The sequence below is a fragment of the Elgaria multicarinata genome, chromosome 15 (genome assembly GCF_023053635.1).
Source record: "Elgaria multicarinata webbii isolate HBS135686 ecotype San Diego chromosome 15, rElgMul1.1.pri, whole genome shotgun sequence".
NCBI lineage: Eukaryota > Metazoa > Chordata > Lepidosauria > Squamata > Anguidae > Elgaria > Elgaria multicarinata.
In genome coordinates, this window is record NC_086185.1 from 6,653,291 (window position 1) to 6,680,396 (window position 27,106).

General features: G+C 45.2%; 1 protein-coding gene across 3 annotated transcripts in view; it reads right to left on the reverse strand.

Annotated features, from left to right (window-relative positions):
- The window catches only part of LOC134409300 (integrator complex subunit 6-like), a 30,983-nt gene extending 3,877 nt beyond the window's left edge, over positions 1-27,106 (reverse strand). Inside the window, exons 1-15 of one of the 3 annotated variants that reach the window (XM_063141986.1) lie at positions 26,769-27,102; positions 26,513-26,590; positions 15,414-15,563; positions 14,696-14,785; positions 12,844-13,027; positions 12,231-12,359; positions 11,670-11,833; positions 11,018-11,170; positions 8,288-8,420; positions 5,421-5,515; positions 4,628-4,738; positions 2,334-2,549; positions 2,111-2,234; positions 1,314-1,456; positions 902-1,133 (exon numbers count right to left, since the gene is read on the reverse strand). In XM_063141986.1, coding sequence (XP_062998056.1) covers positions 902-1,133; positions 1,314-1,456; positions 2,111-2,234; positions 2,334-2,549; positions 4,628-4,738; positions 5,421-5,515; positions 8,288-8,420; positions 11,018-11,170; positions 11,670-11,833; positions 12,231-12,359; positions 12,844-13,027; positions 14,696-14,785; positions 15,414-15,563; positions 26,513-26,590; positions 26,769-26,879 — 2,113 coding nt within the window. In that variant the 5' untranslated portion in view covers positions 26,880-27,102. Of the gene's footprint in view, positions 1-901; positions 1,134-1,313; positions 1,457-2,110; positions 2,235-2,333; positions 2,550-4,627; positions 4,739-5,420; positions 5,516-8,024; positions 8,105-8,287; positions 8,421-11,017; positions 11,171-11,669; positions 11,834-12,230; positions 12,360-12,843; positions 13,028-14,695; positions 14,786-15,413; positions 15,564-26,512; positions 26,591-26,768 lie in introns of those variants that run through there. The other 2 variants (XM_063141987.1, XM_063141988.1) reach the window with 2 other exon arrangements.

A 27,106-nucleotide genomic window follows, 5' to 3' on the forward strand; every position in this document is an offset into this window, starting at 1 on the left:
TCTTCAGAGGTCAAGAGGTTCAAGACCAGCCTCTAGAAATTGGGAGTCCTTTAGCAGGAAGGCAGGGAAGGGGCCTCAAACAAAAAATGACTTAGGTTGTCTATGAACGAAACAGGCTCGGTTGCGTTTAAATAGCCCTTGCAATGCATAGCAGGGGAGGGCAACTTCAGGAAAAGCGGAAGGAAGGAAGCTACAGAATTTCTAGTGATTTGTTTGGGATCTTCTACAGCACACCCTCCAGATGTTTTGAACTTCAACTGCCATCGTGGCCAATCGTCAGGAATGCTGGGATTGTAGACCAAAACATCTGGAGAGTCAACAGGTTGGAGAAGGCTGTTCTACGGTCTGGGGAAACATCTCTGAACATTCAGCCTCTTCTCTCTGCCTTACGAAGAACCTTGACTCCAGCTCCGAGGAAATAATGCCGCTTGGAACATATCCCTTAGGATGTCACAGCACGTGTTTTCCCCGGCCTTCGACTCTGCTTGCCCAGGAAAACATGCAGGGCGTAAGATTAGGGGAGCCAACAGCTGGTGAAAAAAGGAAAACCCTGGGGGGCTCTCATATACAAATCATTTCCCTTTGTTTTCCTTTAAAGACGATCGCCAGTTCTCATATGGCACTCAGGAGCCGCTTCACATTTTAAGGCCTGAAATGTTTGTGGGTGCATCTGAAAATTTAGCGCACACATCACAAAAAGGGCATGCCTCATACCAGTACATGCTTCAGAGGATGCAACTGACTGCACCTCCCTGCTTTGTCAACAGGCACAAGCAACCTTGTGCTTGCTGTCCCTTTACCCCCAAGAGGCAGAGATATTTAAAAGAAAGCACAGAGGAGGAGTAAATGAAGCAGGATGGAGACCCGAGAGAGACTACTACTAAGCCGTAATTCTAAATACCTTTGTAAGCTGGCATGGCTTTGAGGTTGGGGTTGGACGCAGACCCTGCAGCCAAGGGGGGTCCCTTTCCACCGACGTGATTGGCTATTACAGGGGGTGACTGGGGCCGTCTCAACAGCGGGGACATGCTGCGCCTTCTTTTCAGGGACGCAGGGGTGTTGGGCTCTCCTGGGCGTTTGATTTTGTTCTGAGGACCTGCGACAAATTCATCTGCTTCATCGATCATCATTCCCTAGAGGGAAAGAAAACATCTTCCATCAACCCATTTGGAAGGACTTAGTGCAAAAAAAAAAAAAAAAAAGGTGCAGCAGCAGAAGCAACCCCACGCGCTCAGGAATTGAGAGAAACTATTGAGGAGGGGTGGGGGGAAGCCAGTGAAATGTTTCGTCTGGTTGCAAGACGCTCCGCTTACCTTCTTATCCTGCTTGAAAGGGTTACCGAAAGTATGAAGCCTTTTGGGCTGGTCTGGGTCAATTTCCCGAAGCGGAGAAGGCATCATCTTCAGGTATTCCTGGTAGTTTCCCATCTGAGCCACAGGCACGCTGTGAAGGCAATCTGCAACCGAGATGGAAAGGTCAAGGCGCCCCGTGGTCAGAAGATTCAACCAGCCCCATCATCAGGACAGGTTCTCCTTTGTCTTAATCACAATCTGTAGAACCGCCTATCGCAACATACCAAACGCTAAACCTCTAGTATCAAACAACCCCATGCTGAACAACTGCTAAGTAAGTCACACATAAACCTACAGGCCGGTATATGCATTGTTCTTGCTTTTTACTTGCTATGTAGTGTTTTCTAGCTGTGACCTTTCTTGTGCCAGTGTTATAAAGCTTCAGCCCCCCCATAGGCTTTAAAATGCAGGCTGGGGCGTGCATACGAAGAGTATCCTTGAAGCTGATGTATCGTATCTAAGGCTGTGGAATTTCCTCCCTGGAAAACTCGAGGAAGGGGTGGACAAGCAGCTGACAGCATCTGGGATGCCAGCCCCAGCTCTGGTAGGGCCCCTTGCTTCGTGTGCAAAAGATCCCAGGTTCAATCCTCGACCTCGCCAGGTTGAGCTGGCAAAAGCCCCTGCCAGAAACCCCGGGGAGCCACTGCCAGTCATTGACAAGCAGCCTGACTCCAGGTGAGGCCGCTTCCTGCGCTCCTGCGCTCCACCCAGAGGGAGCCAAACCAGAACCGCACTTCAGTGCCGAGGGTAGCACTGACCTTCATCCTGGCCTAGAATCAGTTTGTGCGTTTTCAACAGGTTAGTCCTCATTCGGGTCAGCTGGTCTAAAAGACTGCGGCGAGGAATATCATACGCATTCCGGTAGGCCTGTGGCTTCAGATCCTGGTTTGTGGTAAAGAACAGAATCTTGGTTAACTTGTCCCCTTCTTGCCCCAGAAAGAAGTGAGCGAAGCAAAGCCGTTTCCTCCACCACAACCTCACCTTGTTCAAGAGCCCTATGTGGAAGCCAGCAAATTCCTTCACGTTCATTTCAGGCAGCCTCAGTGGAGATTCGCCCGAGATCCCTTGAAGTAGCTGTTTGAAATCTCTGCTCTGGATCAGGGAGAGGCCGCTGGAATTATTTTTCACTTTAATGCCCGTCTCTTGCGGCGCTTTCTTACCCACTGACCCTATTATCCGCTCCGACTCTACTTTTGTCTACAACAAAATCATACGGCTCATTAAGGGATGCAAACAGCACTGCAGACATTTCTAGTATAAAACAAATTCCTACTATATCAAAAAGGGCAGCCGAAGCGTGCCCTGTATATGTTGAAAGAGAATGAGGGTTGCTCGTAACGGGTCTCCTCAAAGATTCAAGGCATATGGCTAAAGCACTATCACAATCATCTCTAAAAATGGTGCAAACTTTCAAGTTACATGGGGCATTTTCATCAGTGATCCCAAAGATGCCTTTTAGTCCAAAATGAGTCACAAAATCAACACAGCTTTTTCATGGGAAAAACGATGACCATAGAACTCTTTGGTGGGCAAACAGTGGTGTGGTTTTTTTTAGCTCCCCTGCCCCCACGCTGCCTATCTTGTTGTGATTAGTCACATTTACTTGCTGCTCTAGAAAGCAATCTGTGTAACTTAAAAGCTTGCAACTGCAGTATTTACATGAATCACAGTAAGTCCAATAGGGGGTTAACGTGGTGCAAAGAGATTAAAGATTTGCGCAGGCTGGGCCAGGATTCAAAGAAGCAGCGCAGTCAGTTCTGTGCGCCAGTACTTCTGGAACTGAATGGAGTTTCAAACCCAGTTTGGGACATGGAAGCTTTCTGAGCAGAGAAAACACATCCACAATTCCATTGGGTTCACTTAAAATAACTCCTTGGACTCTGCACTAGTGTTTAGAAACTGTTTTAAGCACACTTGCTGAAATAAATACCATGAGGCTTGCTTCCTGGACTAGAAGTTACTCAAAAATTAATTTGTGCAACTTAAAAGTTCTTGACTATTGCATATCAATAATGCCTTATACCACTTGGAATCTTTATAGGGTTAACTGTTGGGCTTTTCCAAGAATAAGCACATATCTCACATCAAGCATTTTACATATTGTACATGGACTGGCTCTCTCGAACAACCTCAAACAAAGGACACAAACACCAGCTGCCACAACACAAGCAGCAGTAACGTTTTTAAAGTCTTCCCTCAACAGACATGAAAGTAGCTACCTCAAGGCAGTCTGATGGCTTTATTCCAAGTGTCCCAAAATTAAAAATCAAGGAGACTTTAGAGTACTTTAAGTCTCAGCTATTTCAACTGGACTCACATACACTTGATTTTCCATTTGTGTACCTTGGGTCTTTCAACACCTCCACTGTTCTACAAGATCTTCGTGAGATATTAGACTACTGCTTGAGTATTTCAAGACCTTTCTACCTGGCAGGTAAACACTTCGTTTTTCTAAAGCTCTTGTATTGTATCTAGAGGTAGCGAAATGTGCAAGCAGTTCTTCCACGTTATCCAAAACAGAAAAGGGTGGTTTTGCCCATGTTACTGCAAACAGACACAACGAGTCCATTGCTTTTGTAGTCCCTATTTTAATCCACTATCAAAAGCAGCGGAAATGGCGCTGTGCATAGCAGGGAGGGAATGCAGAAAACTGTATATGAACAGTGCCCAATTTAACTCTTCAGCTCTCATCTGCAAGACAGTTTAGGCCACACGAAGCGAGGATAATCCCACAGCATCCTTTAAAGCGTTAGCCCCCATCTAAAATTTTGCAGCATTCCGTACAACTTTCATCTGCAGCCCAGCAAAGCCAGAACAGAAGTATTTGTCGCATTTCGCACACGCTAAGGGGAGGAACTTGACGAAGCAAACAAGTGGCCTTTCCTTAGAGTTACAATTTTTAGATAATCCTTTCTAAAAGCTGTTTCAAGACAGAAGCATGGCCTCCAGCCACCAGCAGCACGGATCAGTAGTTGCCGCTGACTCAGTTGTTGGCAAGACTGATCAAGGGGCTTCTCTGGCATCAGAGTCACACAACTAAAATCCAGCGAACGCTGGACAGGCAGCTGAATTGCTGCCCACCCCCTCTATAACTTGCATTAGGCCCACCACCGCAAGCTATTTGAAACAAACACAGTCAGATCTTTACCTATCTCAAAAAACAGGGGGGGGGGACATTCCTTAGGCGATTTATTTATATAACCAGAGCAACACACACTAAAAAAAAATCATCATCATCAATGTATTTCTATTTGCAAATGTTTTGTCGATACTACCTGTTGGCTGAGTTTTTTAAGGTAAGAGATAACACTGAAACTAAGTCCACAATCTAAATTATCTGATATCAGATTTGGAGCTCCCATCATCCTTAGGGCTTTCTTTAATGGCTATAAGGAAAACAAAATACACAAGAGTAAGAAGCGTATCAAATCTGTTTTTTTAAAAAAAGTGTTTGTTTTTTTAAAAAAAGGCCTCACAGATCAGTGTACATGAAGCTTAAGGCACAGCCGAGTTGATGCTCCAGGCCTGCCACTTTTGGAAGCAAGGGTTCAGGTAGGACATCTGGTGGTTTAAGCCAACTCACAATAGGCCTCAGACCACGTGATCAGCACTGGCGTCATGTAACGTGGCACCGCCAAGCACAAAAGGCTATAGAGGACCCTCATTGCCGGGATGATGCAAGTCCATACTGTGGCATCTTGCCCAAGCGATGCAAGGTGATTTACAACATTCCCAACCAACCAACTCCCCTCCCTGTCCCTGCCAGCTCTGTCGTTAAACACGGTCATCTGGGGGGTGCCCACATTACTAGCAGTAGCACAGGAATCAGCAGTTACTTGGCCCAAAGATAAGGAGGGTGGAAATAAAGTAAAAATAAGCATTGGACTTGGGCTAGACAGCAACTCCAAAATAATGTTTGAGGAGAGACCAGTAAGTTGTTGCAAGTTGCAAGCATTAAAGACTTCTGAATCCTGGCATGTGAACAGTTTTGCTTAGAAGAGCACACACACGAGGATTATTCTACACCACCAATCTGTTCAGACCCATCAAATGGACGGAGGAACATACCTGCAAGTAGTAGGGAGGCATGGTTTTTAAGCAGTTGTCCAAAGCTTGCCGCCACTTCAGATTTGGCTTAAGTTTGTGAACCTTAAAAAGGTCATCTGCAAAAGAGGAGAAACAATTCCAAGTCATACACACAGGTGCACTCAAGGTATCCCACCTACATCTTCCCCCAAAGAACTACCCCTTAACAACTGAAGTCCACTTCCGTTTTCAAACGGCAGATCCTCCCTCCAGACTCTCTCTTATATATCCAACTTACAAAGACAGGCCACAACCCAGTCCACAGCAGGGTTTTACCACAGCAACAACCACAAATTTTAATGAAGGGAAGTGGCATTTCTTAGTTTTAATAAAGGGGAGCTTGGATTCTCCTCAGCTTAAGAGACACCAGCTCATTCCTTATATGTGCCTTCCCAATTCCCAGACATTCAGGTGAGGGGAACACAGGGAGGGGGGGGACCACACCATGGCATTATTATCTGCAAGACTGTTTAAAGTGACAGAAATGTTTTAAAGTGGGTATTTTAAGTTATATACAGAGTGCTCAAGCAGCTCTTTGAAGCATAAAAGTTACCAAACTATTCCCAACAGAAGCTGGACCTGTCAAAACGAAGAATCTCGACACTGACTTTTTTTTTTTTAGGTAGACAAAAACTCCATGCAGCTTATTCCTAGAAGCATCCAATGGTTACTTTACTACCCAAAGCCTTCCTCTGTGCTCACCAAGTGCCCCCATGGCCAACCTCCACCCCTCATGTGTTCTGGGGTGTAGCTTGGCCATGGGGTGACTGTGGCCTTCCCTTCAGAACAGGAGGGGCAATGTGGAGGTTTCGCCATGGATTTCATTGCTGTCTCCAGCTCAGTTCAGGAGCTTTACCAACTTTGGGCAGCAAACCAGGCTTAATTTGAATAACGCAGTAGTCTTCGTGGAAAAGCTGGCCCAAAAAGAAAAAAAAGGTGGGGGAAAAATCAGAAGAGTTGCTACAAATCTGACAAAACACTCTAATAAATCAAGAATGCTGGCGAAGACAAAACAGACATTCCTCTAAGGTAGCCTTCTCTTTCTCGACACATACATTAGGAAAGAAATTTAAAAGGGATTGTCGCAAGGAGTCCCCTGTTCTCTTTTGCCCAGGGAAAAAAGGTGAGATTTCCTTCAACACACCAGCAATCACACTGAAGCAGCAGCCAGGATGCCCTAATACCATGCAAAAAATAAAAAAGGTGGGGCACGGTCCTAAGCAGTCCTCCAAAAATTCCTCTTAAAGAGGCATTGCACCATTTGAGGCTGGGCAGGGCTCCTGTTTTTAAAATGCAAACACCACAGGCCTCTCAATAAATGTTCAAGCCGTATTTATGCAAACCCTTAATCATTTTGCCTCAAGGAAGCAAAATGCTTCAGGGTGATGCCCAGGAAGGCAAGCATAATAATCCAGCATTGAGCTGGATGCATTTCCTCCACAGAAGGAATAACTCAAGGCCCATGGTTTGCTGCCATTTGTCACCCCGTGTTCACAAAGCAAACCCAACTCCAGAGCAAACATCTTGTCTGTGACTCAGGCGGTCTGGAATCCCCACCCTGCTGCTTTGACATTTTAGTCAGCTGGACTGAAAACAGAAGGCCTGCAAAGAGCACGTGGATGAGAAGTACAGATGCTGGAAAAAGGAACCCGCCTGACATTTGTTTTCTATCATGAAAAGCAAGAGGTGGCAGGGAAGGTGGAAAAGACAGAGCTGTAAAGTTTGTACAACACCATCATCAGGTCCTAACTATGACTTTGAAGTTCACCTACCAGGCAGGAAGACGCATGCACTTCTGAACTACAATCTTTGGGTGATTCAAAAGGGTGAGAAGCAGAAGGCATATACTTAAATGGGGTACGTGATCAAGCCTTGCATTGGTATGTTTTGGGTGATGGAGGAAGATGGTCAGGACGATACTACACAGAAGGTGCAAACAAACCCACACAAAGCTATTGTGTTTCTTTCCACGAAACTTGTAAGTCAGAACCCACCTTCAGTAACAAGAATCTACTAGAATCGGCTAACATCCAAGAAACTACGCATGCTAAATTATTTCTACATGAGTTTGGTACACAAATTGCTTTGCAATCCCTTCTGAGACAGTACAGCAACCCTGAAAAGGAGGGCATTTTATTTTATGACTAGGGGTGAGGATGACGAGTGTCGCGCTTGCCCGTGCAGTGACACTAAAGTTAAGCAGGAATCTGAATGCAAATTTAAGTCTAACTGCTCAAGCCTTTGAAAACACTGGCTCTTTATTATATATCAGCTACTAGTGTAGTATATGGTAAGTCAACTTGAGGTTCCTTCGGGATTGGAAGGCAGAGCACAAGTCATTCTGTTTGGGGAAACAAGCCCACCACAGACGTCGAGGTTCTTATTTCCTGCAAAAGAAAGGGAGAGGAGGAAGCCTCCCTAGATGGTATCAAGGTTCTAGTCCTCTGTGGGCTTCCTTCTCTCCCCAACACACCCCTTGGAATCAGTTCTCAAAACAAAAACAAAAAAACGGGCCACACAAGCTGCTGCAAGAATATGCAGACACCACATCCTGAAAGAGGGAAAAGAATGGAGGTTGAACCTTACTCCAATTAAGGAAGAAGCTACGAGTCTAGGAGGTGAGCAGCATCAAACATGCACTGGCAGCAGGTGGCTCTCCTCCTCTGCTGCAGAGAAAAAAAGGGAGAGGGGGGTGTAAAAATCCTCTTCTCCCAACGTAGCAGTTTGCAACACTCTTAGACTCACTGCTCCCATCCCGTTTAAGAAAACGGCTGGCAAACAAGTATCACGGACAATACAGACAGACTACCTTCCTACTCAGCTGTGCGGCACGGCTGCGCGTCACTCACCTAGCAGAGGAAGCAGAACAGGGTAGTTGTAAGGCATCACAAAGAGGTTGACGCACGTTAGCGTGGTGCTGGCCTTTAAGTACCCAAACGGATGGCCAAGTTCACTGTATTTCCCACTGCTGCTCACAAAGACCTAGAGGACCACAAGGGAAGAGAGACCAGGTTTAATGAACCAAGAGCTACTGGGCCTCGAAGCCACTTTTAAAATGGGAAGCCAAGAGTTTTTAAAATCCAGTGATGTGTGTGTGTGTGTTTTAAAAAGTGATGCATATTGTATTTTTGCAAGACATGTGATTTACTAGTGTTTTGCCTATTTGGAATGCTGCACATGCGGTGCTACTGGAATTTATATTTATCTGACTTTACTGTTCTTACTGCGATGAATGACTTTTTTTTTAAAAAAAAATTGACTGTTTAATTAATTCATGTTCTGCTACGGTCTTAAACTTGTATCGTTTTATATTGTGAATTTATGTCAGGAATCACCTGGCGAGTTTGACCTAAAGGTGGCCTACAAACATTTTAAGTAAATAATGCAGTCGTACTCTATACCAAAGCATCAACTTCACTGCTGAACAAAGCTACCCAGGCTCATGGAGCTTTCAAAATCTGAGTAAGCTCAAAGCTTTAAAATATTGGTACTAAATATTTATAAATTATTGGGAATAAAATTATCCTTATTCTTTGATATCCTCCTACCAAACAATTATCTTGCACTATTATCATAGAATCATAAAATAGTAGAGTTGGAAGGGGCCTGTAAGGCCATCGAGTCCAACCCCCTGCTCAATGCCGGAATCCACCTTAAAGCATCCCTGACAGAGGGTTGTCCAGCTGTCTCTTGAAGGCCTCTAGTGTGGGAGAGCCCACCACCTCCCTAGGTAACTGGTTCCATTGTCGTACTGCTCTAACAGTCAGGAAGTTTTTCCTGATGTCCAGCCGGAATCTTGCTTCCTGTAACTTGAGCCCGTTATTCTGTGTCCTGCACTCTGGGAGGATCAAGCATATTACCAGTTGGTCAATATGCTCATTAATGAAGACGGCCAAGTTGGTTTGCAAGACTCAGACTGACTTTACAAAAAGAGAGAGATCTCACGTTGCTGGATGTTCCCATCCAACTATGCTTATGATCTCTTAAATTAGGGAGTAATCCTATAGCACCTAGACAGCAACCTTAGGGCCCATAGGATATTTCAGATTCCCAGCTTCGAGGTCGAAGATCTGCACCAGCTGCCTCTCCAAGGCTGGAAATGCAATCTTGGAGAGGGAGAAAGGGTGGTGAGCATTTCAGTGGGCAGGAGGCTGGAGAGGCCAGGATATGAGCTATCCTGGGGCCACTCAAGCCTCCATCCCTCCCCCTTTGAAACGATTTCACTAAATGGGCAAAGAAGTCCAACTAGTATAAATGCAGGGCTGAAGGACAGGGAGGCAGAAATCACCTCCGACGCGCCTCTCGGTCGCATAGGATGACCTTAAGCCTCTGAGTTCGGGGCCCTACGAGCACGCGGTCACTACGTTCAACATCTAAGGTCCTCCTCCGGGTGCCTACTCCGAGAGAGGCTTGGAGTGTGGCAACAAGGGATAGGGCCTTTTCGGTGGTGGCCCCCAGACTGTGGAATGATCTCCCTGATGAGGCTCGCCTGGCACCAATGCTGCTATCTTTCCGGCGCCAGGTTAAGACTTTCCTCTTTGCCCAGGCATATGGCGGCACATCCTAATTACCCACATGTTTAGTTTTTAATCGATTTTTAATGTTTTATGTGTGTATTTCTGTGTTTTAGAGTTTTAAATTTTGTATACTTGTTTTTACCTCAATTTTAGAATTTCTGTAAACCGCCCAGAGAGCCCTGGCTATGGGAGCGGTAAACAAGTGAAATAAATAAATAAATAAATCCAGGGTGAGGAATACTTCGCAGCCAGTCCACTTCCCACTCAATTCAATGGCAAAATATTTGTTAAATAATTTTGCCCAAAGCTGCATAGCTCTCTGTCTTTTGCCTCTTGTGTTGAAGTACACTCTCAGGATGCAATTTAAACTGAAAAATCATCAATAAACATTTCTATAGAAAGTTATATGAGGGTTGCTCACTTTTCCTAACTCACCTGAGGAGTTTAGTAAACATCACCACTTTTAAAAAAAATAGTACTGAAAGTGATTAAGGCACAGAGTGGTTTACATTTATCATAGTCTTGCAAATAAGACCCCAAAAGTAACCAGCCTGTAAAAAAATATATTGTCGATTTGCCAGGGGCTAGCAGAGGAAGGCGAAGAGCTGCATTTCAAAGCTGGGTGAAGATGAGGGGCTTCTCTCCTCTTAGCAGCCCCCCTTGGTTTTCATTCAGGGCACAGAGGAGGGATGAACCATTCTCTATTTTCCGACAGCCTGCTCTCTCACCTGCATGGAATTCCATGCACTCATCTGCTTGCAATTTCTAGTTGCCAAGGGCCACCAGGCTAATGCTTAAAAACAAAGGTGATGTATCACAAGAACCCATAAAATTCAGGTAAGGCACCTGAACATGTGCAGAGGAAGGTCTTTCCCAGTTTTGCTAGCCTTGATTGAAGATGCCAGGGATGGAACCTGCGATCTTCTGCATGCAACCATGTCCTCTGCTACTAAGTGACAGCCCCAATGCTACCCATTGGGTTCTACTGCTCCATCAATGTTCTCTGCTACAAGTTTGCCCAGCATCGCGTTGGAATCCTTGTAATGGGTATCAAGCAAATACCTGCCAGCACGCATGAGGCGACTTTCGTTCCAAGATGTACTGTGTTAAGGGCGATGGCTCAAGCTCATACTTGTCAAATGGAAGTTTATCGATCACCATGGGTTCACAATCCACACAGGAAAACCTCACCACCGGATGTGCTGTGCGGGGAGGCTTGAAAGGAAGGAAGACCAAAGTCAGAACCGTTTTAAAGGGGGGAAAGGCAAGTTACAACCTTGCTTGGCATCAACCCCAATTGCATTTATCTGCGAGCAAAGAACGTTAATTTATCACATTTCAACAGGTCAAAATGTTACTCAAGACAAAGCCTCTCATAAGCATCCACCAGCAGTTGCAAAGAAGGAACAGGATGCTGTGATTTAGTAACTATCCAGCACTTCCCTTAAACTTTTCAGAATGCTTCACATACCCAGTAGGGCCATATTATTTCCAGTGTGTGCGTGCGAGTTTAGGGAGGGAGTCTGAGGCTGAAAGAAGAGGGTGTGCCTAGCGCCTCCGTGATCTCCAAGCTGGGCAACCGTACTTGAAGAAATCTTTAGTTTAGATGTTCTGAAAATTGGATCAGGGGCTTCCAGTTCCAACACATCCTGTATTATGTTATTACCTCAGTTCAGTAGTGTGTTCGTATTAGTCTAAAGCCTCTGTTACATACCAGCGTCGGTGAATTCTGATCAGGCCAAAAGGATTCTGGAATTGGCCAGTGCCCAACAGGAACTCCTGTTTTAGGGTTAGGCCGCACATAGATAAGTTTATGACAGCTGTGCCACGGCTGAGAACCAAAAGAATTGATGGGCCTTGTGGCATCAACGAGTCCATCTAAAATCCAAAGAAGAACAGAACAATGAGTAACAATGGCATATTATCTCCCCAGTGTTACTTTTCCAATCACTACTTAGATGCTCCACTAAAACTATGTATTGGTCAGTCTGCATAGATGCAAGAAAGTTATAGTTATGGTTGATTTGAATTTTTTAAAAAACTTGGTTAAAATTTATAGAAGAATAACTTCTGGAGTAATACATAAACCACTTTAATCTTTCAAATAACTGAAAGGAAATATCCAAGGAAAAATCTGTCCAGTGCAAACTAACAAGACAGTTTTGTATAGTGTCTACACTGTCTTTGCAGTGCCACACTATGTTTATTCTGTCTAAACTTGTTTGTGCATCTGTTATTTGAACAGCCTGTAATAAGTAGGAAGATTCTACTGTACCTTCCCCAATGTGGGGTGGATCAGGTCCTGATTTCTCAAAATTAATAACAACACCACTCTGAACTTTCTGAGCTAGCGATTCTAAACACTGATTCAACATTCTTTGCGTCCGAACACAGTATGACCGTCCTATAGTGGAAAACAAGAGAAACAGCAAGGTTCTGAAGGCACATTTTGGCAACTTTAGGTTATGCAAATTACAAGAAACATACTGCACACCTAAATGGTACACCGGTTGCTTTTTATTGTTAATTGTAGTTGAAATAGTTTTTAAGTGTGTATTTTTCAATGTGATTTGTAATGTTTATATGTAACCACTTAAAAGTTTTTATTATATTAAGCAGTATATATTAAGTACACACACACACACACACACACTCTACTAATACTCTTCCACAGTCCCAAGCAAGCCAGTACTAATGCATGGAAGAGGGGGATTATACTCACATCTGTATGCAGCTGTAGCCACGGACATGTTAAATGATATACATGAATGGGAATCTCATCCAGATAATGTACATCCTTGACTGCACTGAGTAACATCCCTTAATATTTCCAAGTAGGCAGACTTAAATTTGCACACTAAGAAATCGTAAGGCAAAAAAGGAGCTACCTCCTGTGACTTCACACATTTGCGTGATAGCAGATTCGTCTGTGGGAACGCTCCCTAGCTGTTCAGGTTCCACCGAAGAGGCTCCAGGCAAGCGCAGCACAAGGGCAAATAGCCTTTGATCCCAGCGAAATGGTTCTTTGGTGAGCTCGCTACCAGGCAGTGGGGAATTCAAGGGAAGATGGAGCTAAAAAGAAAGACAGGCGATCTAAAGGCTTTGCTAAAACAATAAAACATATTGGATCCTACCTGAAAACGCACATGCCGCCAGTTTTATTTTCTGCTGAAATTCCCAACTAATATCCAAGAATTATCCAGTGTTTTGGATGGTTATTATTAAGCAATGGAAAACAGGGAAGCTGACAGCCTGGGTAGAGATTTGATTTTCACCATCTCTTCTTTGGTACAGCTGCTCAAGTCTTCGCTTCAGACATGAAGTTCTCAGGGAGACTTTGGGCAAGTTTTCTCTTCCGGGAAGAGGGTGTAACTCAGTGGTAAAGTACATGTTTCGCATGCACAAGACTCCAGGTTCAATCCCTGGCATTTCCAGGTAGGGTTAGGAAAGACCCCTCTGACATTCTGGAGAACCACAGCCAGCATAGACCAGTCTTCCCAATTGATGTCTACAGATGTTTTGGACTTCCAATTCCCTTAAGTCGCAGCAGTCAATTCCCTTAACTCGCAGCAGGAATGCTGGGAGTTGTAGTCCAAAACACCAGGAGAGCACTAGGTTGTGGAAGGCTGGTGTAGATAATACTGAGCTAGATACATGAATTGTCTGAGTCGGTGTAAGTCTGTACATTCTAAGGTCTCTCACTGGGTTGCTGGAAGGTACCACACCCCCAAGCAGCCTGGAGGAAAAGCAGATCCATAAATACAACAAACAACTCTGCACAAGACTGTTATCATCTATAATTCTAAGCCACACCAATTAGCTTCAATATCTTAGAGCAGTGTTTCCCAAAGTGGGCGGTGGGATTGCATAGGGGGGCGCTAAGAGGCAAAGCGGTGGCAGGGGGCGCTCAAGGTGGTCTTTTCCAAGAAGCACCTCTCCAGGTCTTAAAACCCAGGGACATTTTTATGGGAGAAGGTAGTTTGGTCCCAAGCCATGTAGGGGAAGAATCCACACATGTATTAATACCGTTTAAGAAGAGTCCTTTTAACGGTGAACTGAAATGTTTCAAAAGCACTAAAATGCTAATGAAGAAACATACCTTGCTTGGTGTGCCCTGCCACACCGGCTGCAAAACAAAGGCATTCGCTCTCTTTTCCCTCAGCAAGCCTGCAGCCGGTGATTCCCATTTAAAGGGGCCACGCACAGCACGGCCCCTTTTTTATTCTCATCTGTTCAGCTCCTCTGTCCGTCCGCTGCTGCTCAGCCCAGGCACCCAGACCAGCAGGATCCAGAGGAGTGCGGCCCCTTTAAATGAGAAGCACCCGCCCCAGGCTTGCCGAGGGAGGGAGGGAGGGAGGGAGGGAAAAGAGAGAACGCCTATTTGCAGCCGGCATGGCGGGGAACACCAAGCAGGGTATGTCTCTCTATTAGCGTTTTGGTGCTTTTGAAACATTTCAATTCACCGTTAAAAGGACTCTTCTTAAACGGTATTAATACATGTGTGGATTGAGGAGGGTCTTGTTGGCAGCATGGCTCCGGACAACTTGGGCTGATGGAGCGCCACTCCCGGCATGACCCTACCCAAATATACTACACTCATCATCTAAGGCCTTCCTCAGAGTGCCTCCTCCTAGCAGAGCTTTGCGAAAAAAAATTAAGTTAGGATACTGCTTCCAACAAACAAACTTGTCATATTCAGTGCAGCTATATTGCACTTTGAAGCTTAGTAGCATGTCTTACCTCCTCTTGAACACCTGCAGTATTTGTCAGTTTGTTTCCATCAGTAATGGTAATTAAAATAGAGGGCTCTAAAAAGAAAGGATTCCTTCCCTACAAAGAAGAAAAGTATACCCATGTTAACGTTTTGAAACACAGAAAAACGAGACCTTAGAGATGCATAGAAACTACCACCCAGACATGATGAAAATTCACTGAGGGTTTTTTTTCCTGGCCCCCACTAGAACAGACCTCATTTTAGGAAGCTAAAATGGAGCAGCAGAGGCAGTTATATGAGCATATGGTGGACAAAAACACAAGAGAAGGCAAGCCAGTTTTGCACTGGGACAGTCAAAACCGGGCAACAGGTTTATGCTCTAGCGTTGTCATGTCCTGGTCTCCTGCTCCCTACCAACTGAGCAAAATAATGTAGCAGCATCTCAACTTTGCTCACTCCCAGTTGTGGAAAGCCGGCAGGGGTTTAGCTCCAGAGCTGCTGCAATTTCCAATTCCTGCTGGCTGCCTACGAGGGGATGGAAGATGCACACACAGGCTAAAAGTAGCTTGAGACTGGAGAAAAGGCACACGTTTCAGCCTCATCTGGCTACATGAGCAAGTTCCCCAAAGCAGCCTACTTGATTTATTTTAAGCACATCAGCAACTATTCTCCTTCTCTTTACAAAAGAGCTACGGAAATTCTTCAGATGATGAAGCGAGGGAATTCAATGCCAGCATCCATTACCTGTCCATAGTTGTCTATTCCAGACACTAATCTGTTGAGGTTTAGCAGGTCAAAGGACGACCGAAGAGCCTGCCCAAGGGTCGTCAATCCTGATGCTTGCAGGTTTTTCAGTTCGTTCATAAAAGTGGCATGGTTTTCCTTCCAGCCAGCCTATGAAAGAGCAGAAGTCCACACTTACTCCGTGGCAAGTTTTTAATCTTTTTAAAAAGAAAAAGCCTACAAGACAAATAATCGCTTTTTTGTTCAGTAAGTCAGGGTGGAGACTGGTAAAGTGTTTGGAACCATTTACTCAGGTACGCACAGAACGGAACTACCAATCCCTCCTAAGTATTCCTACCCACCAATTTCTTATTTTCACACAAAGCAACTTGCCCAGCAAATTTCCCATCTCAACTGTTGGCAGTGTCTTTCAGAACCCATTCCAATGTTTAAGTGAATGGTTACAAAGGGCCTTTGAATCACTGCTAATCCTTCAGTACTATTAAGTTAAACTGCAGAAGTTCACTAGGTAGGAACATCGGCCAATTAAACCACCCTACTTGATAGCAAACAGAGTCCTAGCAGAAGATGTGCTTTCCTGAAGAACAGCAGTGGAGCATAAGACAACTTTCTCTAGTGTTTTCTTTGTGCTGGGAAAAAGAGGGGACACCATACACAAACTTCTAGTGACATGTCTGTACTTTTACAAGGGCAAACTCTGATTCCTACCTGGGTCACTAAAGACCCTCCCAATTTCCTGAGAGCCCCACTGGATGGAGCACAATCTTTCACCACTCTCAGAAGCAGTTATCACTGGACCGAGTGTGACTAAGATCCACTATGTTCAAGCACAATTCACTCCATGTCCGCATATCATAGAACTGTTTTAGTTTCCTAGCCCTCAATATGCAGAAACACTTAAAGCAGCAAGAACAGTATTTGCTGGGCACTGGAAAGGCTAAAAGAGGCCTGGGAGGAGCTTCTAGTGGCCAGTGACTTCACACCTCCCGGACCAATGCCAATGAATCCAGTGCCCCACAAATCACGACCTGACTTTTCTTTACTATTTCAGCAAATGAGGGCAGCAAACCTAACCCAACATGTGTGGCACTGTCTTAAAACTTTACTATTCCAGCTCACAGTGTACTGGTATATCCAATTTTTAAAAACGTAATTGGTTCATTTATCCTGTTTCTGCTGATCTTACAAGTAACAAATTTTGGTTTCCAGCTAGTAAGCCCAAGTCCCGCTGAAAGATCCACTTCAAGAACAACCCACTGACACAGGACACCAATTAAAGGGATTACAAAAGCTCAGTTCTCCCACCAGCAGCTTCCCAAGGCAAAACAAAAGACAAAAATAGTAGGAAGCAACCTTAAAATTGAGGAGCTTGATTCGACAGAAAGAAAACCATTATTTTCTCTGTAGAAGGATTGATTTTGTTTAAATAGTCTCCAAACACCAACTATTATTGGCAGTGACTTAATTAACAAAAGGAAGTATATAGAACCTATGACTGCACGTTGTAGAAGATAGCACAGCAGGAGTTTGACTAAACTAAGGTAGTTTGAGTCTTTCCTTTAAAAAAAAAAATCTTTGCCATGCTTTAATTACACACCCACTTTCTGGCAATATAAAATCTGGAAATGTTAGTCTCACTGCTAGTTTGACCCTGCTGTACACTTCTCAGAGGACGGATTCATACGAAAAAATCCCCCCAGCTGATGAACTGACAATTTAACTCCAATCTGGAACTGCAAGAAACAGTTTCTAAAAAGGAGGTATCATATTGCAGTGGATTTGCACAACTTGTCCTTGCATACACTGTGTCACCTACTGTGACCCCATAATTTTGCCCACCCTGCTGTCACACATAGCAATAGTGAACTTCATTGTCTGAGCCCAGTTCTGGTGTATCCAAAATGGCACCAAGAGCGAGATATCACCAGGCTTGCAGGAGTACAAAACAGATATTAGAAAACTAGTTCATGGTGTGTGTAACGTTTTTCTGGCTCAGGAGGCAAAGTGTTCGGTGTTCAACTCTCTCTCCTCCCTATTACCTCAGCTAGCAGAAATCTGGGTAGTTGTGTGTCTGCCTCCAAATAGCTGACGGGATCCCAAATACAGTCACGGGGTATCCCAGGACATATGAGATATTTGTTTGACTCCAGGTACTACATATCATACTAGTGGGGTTACTAGATGCCAGGCAGGCAACCTTATAAGGAGCTGGCAAGAAGCAGCACCCAAAAAAGGTTGGGAATAGCCACGTCAGAAAATCTAGTAGATCACTACTTGTTTCCAGTATTTGCCTTATCGTGGATGATGCCTAATCACTGAGACGGAAACAACGATTGAGACAGGCCAGGGATCACCCCACTGATCTGAAATGGCCTTTTGCCACTTGGTTATAACAAATTTCCACATGACAAGAGTCCATACTAACCCATTGCACTCTGTGGTTCTTTTACGAGGAAACAAACCCTCTCACCCAGTTGTCAGTGCCCAACAAGAAAAATAAAAGTGAATCGACAAACTTTAATTTCAACTTTCTAAAGGTCAGCACTTCGCAAGTGACACTGCATGATACAACAGTGTTCCTAAGAGCAGAGAAAAATAACCACAGAGGTGTGCCTATGGGTTGAGAGCCAGAAAAACAAACAAGAAGGGGCAGTGATTTAAAATGATTTATTGCTGTAAGCCGCCTTGAGAGGGCTTCTGTCCTGGAAGGCGACCAAAAAAAGATGATAATAATAATGATGATGGCAAATTGCCAGAGAGAGGCTTGCATACCCCCCTTCCTCGGCCTCTAGTCCAATTGACAGTTCTTAAGCTTTCTAAAGATCCACTTTCTGCAAGCTAACAATGCAATAATGCTTCGGCAGGCTCTTGTCTTGGCAGGTTAGAAACATGCCACTTTGCAATTACGTAAGAATTTCATGGGTGAGTTTTAATGGCTGGCTTGTAGCAAGTGGGGCTCCCCGAATACCTGCAGCACCTAGTTCAAGCATTCATTAAAAGTCACATGCCCAAACAGATGGGACACACCACCAGGCCTGTAACAACAGAAGCCTTCCACGTCACACAACAGCACTCCAGAGCTTGGAGATCAGAGCGGGAGAGACTAAAACTGGAGTGGAAAGACCTGAAATCCCTTTCTGCCATAAATTCACAAAAGCAGAGCAAGTGACAGAGCAGGGCAGTTTTATATTAGAGAGGCACATCAGGAATCGTACAACTAGTTAAACTACTATGACTGCCAAGAACAGCCGCATCAGGCGGTAAACCAAGAAGATTCAATGTGGTTTAGTGGCTAAGGTCTTGGACTGGGAGCCGGGAGATTCAAGTTCTAGTCCCCCCCTCAGCCATGGAAACCCACTGGGTGACTTTGGGCCAGTCAGACTCTCAGTCCAACCTACCTCACAGGGTTGTTGTTGTGAGGATAAAATGGAGGGGAGGAGGATGTATGCCGCCTTGGGTTTATTGGAGGGAAAAAGGCGGCATATAAATGCAATAATAAAATAAATAAATAAGTAGATTCTATACTAAAAGTCTACAGGGAATGCCATTTCAAGTTCAAGTTTTGTTTTAGTACACTAGTCACATGTGTACCACAATACCAAACAAATGTTGCACAGTTGAATTAATCAATGTAACTCCTCAGCCCACCCCCCTCAAAAAGAAATTAATAACTGGTAGGACTATTTAAGATGTCTTCTACCAGGCGAACTGCTGAGTATCCTTGTAGCTTGCTTTGACCTTATTAACCCAATTCTACAGTTGCCCTGGTTGCATTATTTTTAGAACTGTTCGTGGCTAGGTGTCTTTAGGCACTAGAAACACTGAAATTAAAACATTATGGTTGGGAGTAGGGTAGGTGAAGAGATTTTTGCTGGCACAAGAAATGTCCCCATAAAAATATATATTAAAAGACTGTGCTACGAACTTTGGGTTGTTCAAACATTTAAGACACCTTTTTAAAAATCCCTTCACTGGCTGCCAATTAGTTTCCGGGCGAAGTATAAAGTGTTGGTTATCACTTTTAAAGCCCTACATGGTTTGGGTCCAGGCTACCTGTGGGATCGCCTTCTCCCGTACAATCCGCCCCACACACTCAGGTCCTCTAGGAAGAATTTACTCCAGCCAACAAAAACAAGGCTGACAACTATTACCCAGAGGACCTTTTCTTCTGCTGCTCCCAGACTGTGGAATGGCTTGCCGGGAGATATTCTTCAACTTAACAGTCTTCCAGAATTTAAGAAAGACATAAAGATTGATCTCTTTCAGCAGGCCTACCCAGCTGAATTTTAAGATGCCTTTTTTAATGGTGTGCTGCTTTTAATGATGCACTGGTTTTAAACATTTGAATTAGTTTTATGTATTTTATGGTGTTTTTATTTGTGTTGTACCCTGCCTCGATCCAGAGGGAGAGGCGGGTAACAAATATTATTATTATTATTATTATTATTATTATTATTATTATTATTGGCAACTTGGACAGACAGCTGTCTTTGGCTTATTTTATTTCATGCAATTAATGGAATGCTGTTAAATTAATAAAGTCAAATTCACAAGAAATTCTACATGCAATCCTGCACTTAAGAACACCACTCCCAAGTTTCAGGAATGCCCAAGAATCAAATATTCCTGATGGGAGAGCCACTGAGAACACAAACAGCAGGCATGTCTGCAAGTTATGCAAAGAGAAAACCATCTAGAACTAGTCCTCTATGACAGAGCTGTGCTGCTTAGCCCAAGAAGGGTTAAAGGAATGAAGTTCCACTCTCAGCAGCCACTTACATAAGGAATGTCTACTCCATTTCCAGGCATAAGATGCAAGCAGATCTGGAAAAAACAGGAAGAGGCAACCTGACCAGAGATTCAAAAGAACTTTCCAGTGACAGATCCGGAGAGCTCAGCCAGAACAAATGTTGCCAGCCAGCTCCTTTATGAGACAAGAGCAGCACAAAATGCAGTAAGAACAGGAGGGTAAGAATAAAATCCACTTGGGAGCTCCAGACACGCATTAATGGTAGCACTACTTGCTGCCAAATCGTACATGTGCAAAATCCAGGCATCACAATCACCCTTTCCCTACATTTCTTAGCACATCCGTATTGCTGCTTTCCCAATGACTGGTTTCTTTCACAAGTGTTCACATTTCCTCCTATGCCACCCTCTATTTCTATGTGCAGTGAATTGCTAATGGAGTTCCCCTACGTGATTTCTCTTTCTGCAAGAATGACATGCAGTTTCAGTTTGCCCCCAAAATGTTTTTGATATCATTGTGGACTACTGCTGATACAACACAGAATCCGAAGTATTCCTGCAGAATAATTACCTGTGCTTTCAAGAGAGAGCAGACTTTCAAAGGACGTGGATCATTTCTGCTAAATGATGTGAAACCACAGGATCGTGCTTCAACATACTCCTTATCCTGCCACTCATCTACTGCATGTTAGGTACAACAAATAGGCCGTGCTTCTCTGGCTTTGGAGGACTTTCTCTGAAACGTCCTACTGCATATTAGCCTTTGTAAATAAAGCATTGTGTGGCCCACATAACATCAAGAACATGGATCCAGTGGGTTGGACTATTTGTCCTCTGAAGTGGTCCTGTCATATCTGCTAAAGCAACAATACTTTCCAAGTGTAAAAATGGGAGTAACACAGTGAATTCAAATAATCAGATCTGAAGAGAAGGCTGAATAATGAATGCTCAACTGTACCTTAAAAGCCTACCTGTTACATAGTGATGTTCAACCGAGTTTTATGCACCTAAAACTCCCAAAGAACCCACTTGGTTACAGGGAACTAGATTTCTACTGAAAGGACTACCTACAAAGGCACCCCATCTTTAAAAAAAAAGGTTGCTGTTAAAGCAAAGATATGCAAGAAGCTTCTTAATCATGTTAAGAAAATGGGAGAGAAATTACTCTCTCAACCCACCAGAATGTGGGGTTTATGGAAGCATTAAGACAAATGAATTAAGGATAGGTCTTTCAATAGATAAGAAACAAACCTCCACAGAACAGAGGCAATATAGAATCATAGAATAGTAGAGCTGGAAGGGGCCTACAAGGCCATCGAGTCCAACCCCCTTCTCAATGCAGGAATCCACCCTAAAGCATACCTGACAGATGGCTGTCCAGCTGCCTCTTGAAGGCCTCTAGTGTGGGAGAGCCCACAACCTCCCTAGGTAACTAGTTCCATTGTCGTACTGCTCTAACAGTCTGGAAGTTTTTCCTGATGTTCAGCCTCCAAAACCACATGATTTTGGAGGGGAAAAGGGAATAGCTAGCTGCATCCAATCCTATAGTGATTTTCCCAGGAGTGTGACACTAGCTACCATTCAAGAAAAAAATGCTGGACTAGATAGCTATTTCGTCTCATACAAAATCAACGTAACCGCACTTTTACTTCCGTCAAATGATACCCTCTTTACAGACCAAGGAAGCATTGAAATAAATGTCAAGGGAACAGAAGCTACTTTATATCAAATCAGACCAGTGGTCCACCCAGCTCAGTAATGACTATACTGATTGGGAGGGGTTCTCCTGGGTTTCAGACAGAAGCCTACCAGATACCAGGGATTTAACTTGGGATCCTCGGCACACAAAGCATGGGTTCTACCGCTGAGCTACAGCCTTTCTTAGTGGCCACTGCTGTTTATAACTCTTTCCTCCTGAACTATGCCTAGATGTCTTCTGTTCAGAGTTCTTCCTACAGAAGCGTCAGCAGCAACAAAAACAAATTAGAATCTTGCCACTGCAACTCCAAAATTGCTGTTTTGCCTTTGCCATGGGGGGGGGGGGAGGGGGAGAGCTATTTGCAGCAATAACTGTGGGAAATAAAGTAGCTTCTGGTCTTCAAAGTTTTTTCTTTGATAGCCACTGCTCACCACTATGGCAAAGCAGAACAGTCAAAATTGAAGATGAGCTGAACTGAAACCAGCAGCTCGTCTCTCAAGCTGGAATGGGAAAAATCAGATCACGTCATCAGCTTCAGGCGAGCTGCAGGCTCTCCACTAAATACAAGCAAGACCCATGCCCACAATATGGTTGGGGAGATGCATGTCTTGCTGAAGAGCTGTCCGAGAGCTGCATCCGTAGCTGGCCTTTTCTCAGACTAGCTAATTGTGTTACTGTTAATGCCGTTAGAGCACATTCATACAGAATGTGGGTGATGGAAACAAGCGACACACAAGATGTGCAAGTATCTCCTGAAGGGCTAGATGTAAGACTGTGCTCATACTGTAAGCATCTCCTACCAAGGATGCAACCATTCCATACCCTTGCTCAACTATTGCAACAAAGCAAATGTGTGGAGTCCTGAAGCCAGTATTTGGCTTCATCAGTCACTGCATGTGTATTCTGTGTTTGCATTTGAAGTGGACCAAGGCATTTGATATTTTTCATCTACTTCTCTCTCAAAATACTGGTATCCCTCAGAGCCTTTATAAAAGAGACCTACGGACAAATTTATTCCCAATCCAGTTTGTATCTTCAGCAATGTATTGGGGAGAGAGTGGTATATTCAAGTGCTGAACTGGTATAAGAAATAAAAGGGGATTTCAATGTTTTCTGAATCACACTGTGAAGTACTGATGAACTGGGAGGCCTCTAACAACCTCAAGTCAATTCCATTTAATCAGAAGGATTAATAGCAAAAAAGATATTAAAGATGACTGTTTGGGGACATGAGCAGAAAGTGGGAGGAGCAACTGCAAGTGTTTTCTGTGTTTTAAGAAAGCTGATTGTACTTTTAAGGTGTACAATTTGTTGCAGGGGGAACAAACGGCATCATGTTCCTTGGCTTCAATCAGCACAAGAGGAAAACCACTACGGTCTTGTGTTCAGACCCGTGTTCAAATTCAACCATGGACTCAGTGGGTGGCCTTGAGCAAGCCACAATTTCCTGACTCAGTTCTTCTCGAAATAGAGAGGTGGCTGTAAAAATGACAAAGCAAAGGATAGTGAAACACTTCTGAAAATATCATAGAAAAAAGACATTAAAAAAGCACTGCTGCACTCTTAAGCTTATTTGCAGAGGCAGTTTTAGGATTTTTTTTTTAGACTAAACCCATACAGTCTCTTTGAACTTAGCCAATTCTAGATCAGCATCAGTCAAAGATTAGAAAAGCTAAAGAGTAATTAAGAAATCTAGACCCCAGTTAGCCACTGATTCTCCAGGTTAGCTGAAAAGCTGAAAAAGCTTTTTCAGTAACAGCAGGAGCAAATAGGTAGACGAATCAAGCTGTAGCAGCAGGAATTCATAACTGCTTTGCACAAGTGTGACTGAAAAGGATGCGGAGAAAATGTTATTCAAGAAGTGGTGTGAAAGGAAGACAGAACTCAATGGCAGGAGCAACTAAGCTTTGTACAAATTCCAAGTACACTGATAACGGCAGTGTGTCTTCCTCAAAATGAGGCAGCCACCTTTACAGCTGATCCTCAACAGCCACAGATGGGAAGTATATATTACAAAGGATCTTTATTGATAGAAATACTAATACAAGACCCCCCTACTGTCTATGGAAAAGCTTGCCTGCTTTTGCAGGAGAGGAAAAGAAAAGTGGGCAACAATAACAAAAGGTGTGAAGGAATGGAAGCCTGGGGAGCGAACCCCCTCTGTAGCCAAGGCACAAGCTGGGAGACGTTGTCTCTGTGGCCCAGAAGGAGCAAAATTATTTGAGTTGGGAGCACCTTGTGGGAGAAAGAATATCACATAGCTTACATGTACCGCTGCTGCCCCTGGTAGCAAGGAAGAACACAGAATTGCAAACCCACGCACCCACCCTAAAGAGGAGCCTGTATCCACTTCGCCTGCCTCTCTCCCGCCTTGCATAATGTGAAGTAATGGAAATACATATTACAAGGGGACAGCATGATTTTGTTCCTAGACAATGGCCCTGTTCAGACAACACGCTAAACCACGGTGGTTAAGCATTTTGAGCTAAACATTATGGCTTAGCATATGGTGTGAGCCATGTGTCATGTGCACCATTCTTACCCATGGTAGAGACACAGCCACAGTTTAAAACATGCTCACTAACCATTTGCTGCAAAAGGGTTACTGGCCTAACCATGGTTTAGCATGTTGTCTGAATAGGGCCAACATGGGAGAGAAGGGAGAATTCAAAATGGCCACTGCAATGGGGGGGGGGGGGCAATCCACACCGTTCTTCATTCACCCTTCCACAGCTACTCTTGTATAATCTTTCTGGAAAAAAGGTGTAGGGAAAATAACTGGTAAGGCATAGATTTGAGGATTTCCTAAAGATTCTTTTTGGTGGTGGTAAGAAATACAGATTATTAACACATGCTAGGTACTACACAGAAATTGAATGAAAAGGCCCCTGCCGGTAGGCTTATAGTCTAAAAAACATTAACCAAGAAGGGCTTGTAGAGAAGAGGAAATCCTTGGCAGGAAGGATTTATGAGCAATGACAAGAGGTACCGAGAGGACACAAAGTATGGGGTGGGAGCCACATGCCCTTATTTCATTCAACAGAACACCTGTACACTTGCCCACTGGGACATTGCAATATGGATCATACTCCCTAATGTAAGTATGTATAGGATTGCTACCAGAGGCATTTATATCACACCTTTCCATGAAATAACCCTAAAAGCAGTTGCTGACCACAAGGGAGCCCTACTTGGAGGCAGCACAAGAGAAGCAATACTTCATTTGTAGGGGATTTCTAGCCCCATTCCCCTTAATTAGGCCTATGGATATTATTATTATTAATACATTTCTATACCGCCCCATAGCGGAAGCTCTCACTGGATACCCACTGTGTGCATACCTTACATATGTGTGTATGTGTGTAGGGTTGCTTCCGGATACACTTCTATCCCACCTTTCCATGACAGTTTCAGCTATGGGGCAGTAAAGAAATGCAATAAATACATAAATGGGGTGGCTGCTGACCACAGGGGAGCCCCACCTTGGAGGCAACACAGGAGACGCAATATTTCAGTTGTGGGGTATTTCTATACCCCTTTCCTCTCAATTAGGCCTAGGGCTACACACTGTGTGCATACCTCATGTGTGTGTGTGTATAGGTGTGTGTGTATAGGTTTGCTGCCAGACACATTTATACCCCCTCTTTCATCAACCATAAGTGAGCCCCACCTTGGAGGCAACACAAGAGAAGCAATATTTCAGTTGTGGGGTATTTCTATACCCCTTTCCTCTCAATTAGGCCTAGGGCTACACACTGTGTGCATACCTCGTGTGTGTGTTTGTGTATAGGTGTGTGTGTATAGGTTTGCTACCAGACACATTTATACACCCTCCTTTCCACGACCACAAGGGAGCCCCACCTTGGAGGCAACACAGGAAAAACAAAATTTCAGTTATGGGGCATTTCCCTTAATTAGGCCTAGGGATGCATGCATGCATGCCGTATGCGTAGGTGTGTGGGTGGGTGTCTATGTGAATTTTAATTTTCTTTCAGTTTCACTTGAGGACTGCCCCCCCCTTCAAGATGGGGGTGCTCCCTAGCCCCCCCCCCCCCAAAAAAAAGAAAGAGGAAGATGAGAAGAAACCCATCCATCCTTTGGAAGGATGAACGACATGACAGAGGCTAGGCCGGTCCGCCCGTCTGTCTGCCTGCCCGCCGGCCCCTCCCCACGTCGCCATGGCGGGGCGGGCTGAAGCGTGAGGGGAGGCGCCGCGTGGTGGTGGCGGCGGCGGCGGCGGCGCGCGGGTCGGCCGCTGGGCCGTTCTCTCCTCCCCCTCCCTGCCTCCTCCCTCCTCCATCTCAGCAGCGCCCTCAGCCTCTCGCTCGCCTCCATACAAAAGCAAAATGTCCGCCATCTTCGCAGGCTGCGCCCCCGGGGCTGCTGCTGCTGCTGCGCCTGGCCAGGCCGGGGCCAGGCCGGGGCGGGGACCAAGCGGGCGGAGGCAGGCTGGAGAGAGAGAGAAGGAGAAGCCGCGGCGGAAGAGAAAGAAGAAGAAATAATAATAATAATAAGGGGGGAGGGGGCTGGTGGGGAAATAAATAAATAAATTAGAAAAATTACGAATTAGAGGAACGGGGGGGAGGGGAACGGAAACCACCACGGAGGCAGGGAAGCGGGTTTTGGGGGGGCTCCCTCCCCCCCACCTTACCTTGATGCAATAAGGCGCCTCGTCGAAGGTGACCAGCATGTACCTGTCGCCGCGGCTGGCCGGGTCTCGGGCCCGGAGCTGCGGAGACATTGTGGGGGGGGGGGGGAGAGAGAAGGGAGACGGTCGTCAAGGCGTGTAATGGAGGGCGGCGGGGGGGTGGGGAGGCTGCGCGTGTTTTGGAGGGACACGTCAGGCCCCGGGAGGGGAGGGGAGGGGAAGCGGGGAGGGGGGCGCCGAGGGAGAGGCCGGGCCCCACCTTCATGAAGAGCTCGACGGCGCCCTTGGCGATATCCAGGTAGCTGGTGCCCAGATACGCCCGCTGGTTCATGGAAGCGGACGTGTCTATGAGGAAAAGGAGGATCGGCATGGTCCGGGCGAGCCCTGCGGCACGGGGCGAAGGCGGTGGGGCAGCCTGCCTCGCCTCGCCTCGCCTCCTCCTCCTCCTCCCCACAGTCCGCCCCACCGGCCGTGCCTCGGCTACTCCTGCTGCTGCGACGACGCCGACGCCTTCTCCGGCCGGCCGCCCCCCGCCCCGCCAGCGCCGCTCCTGCGTGCGTGTGCGGCTCCTCCGCGCGTCCTGCCTTCACTGAGACA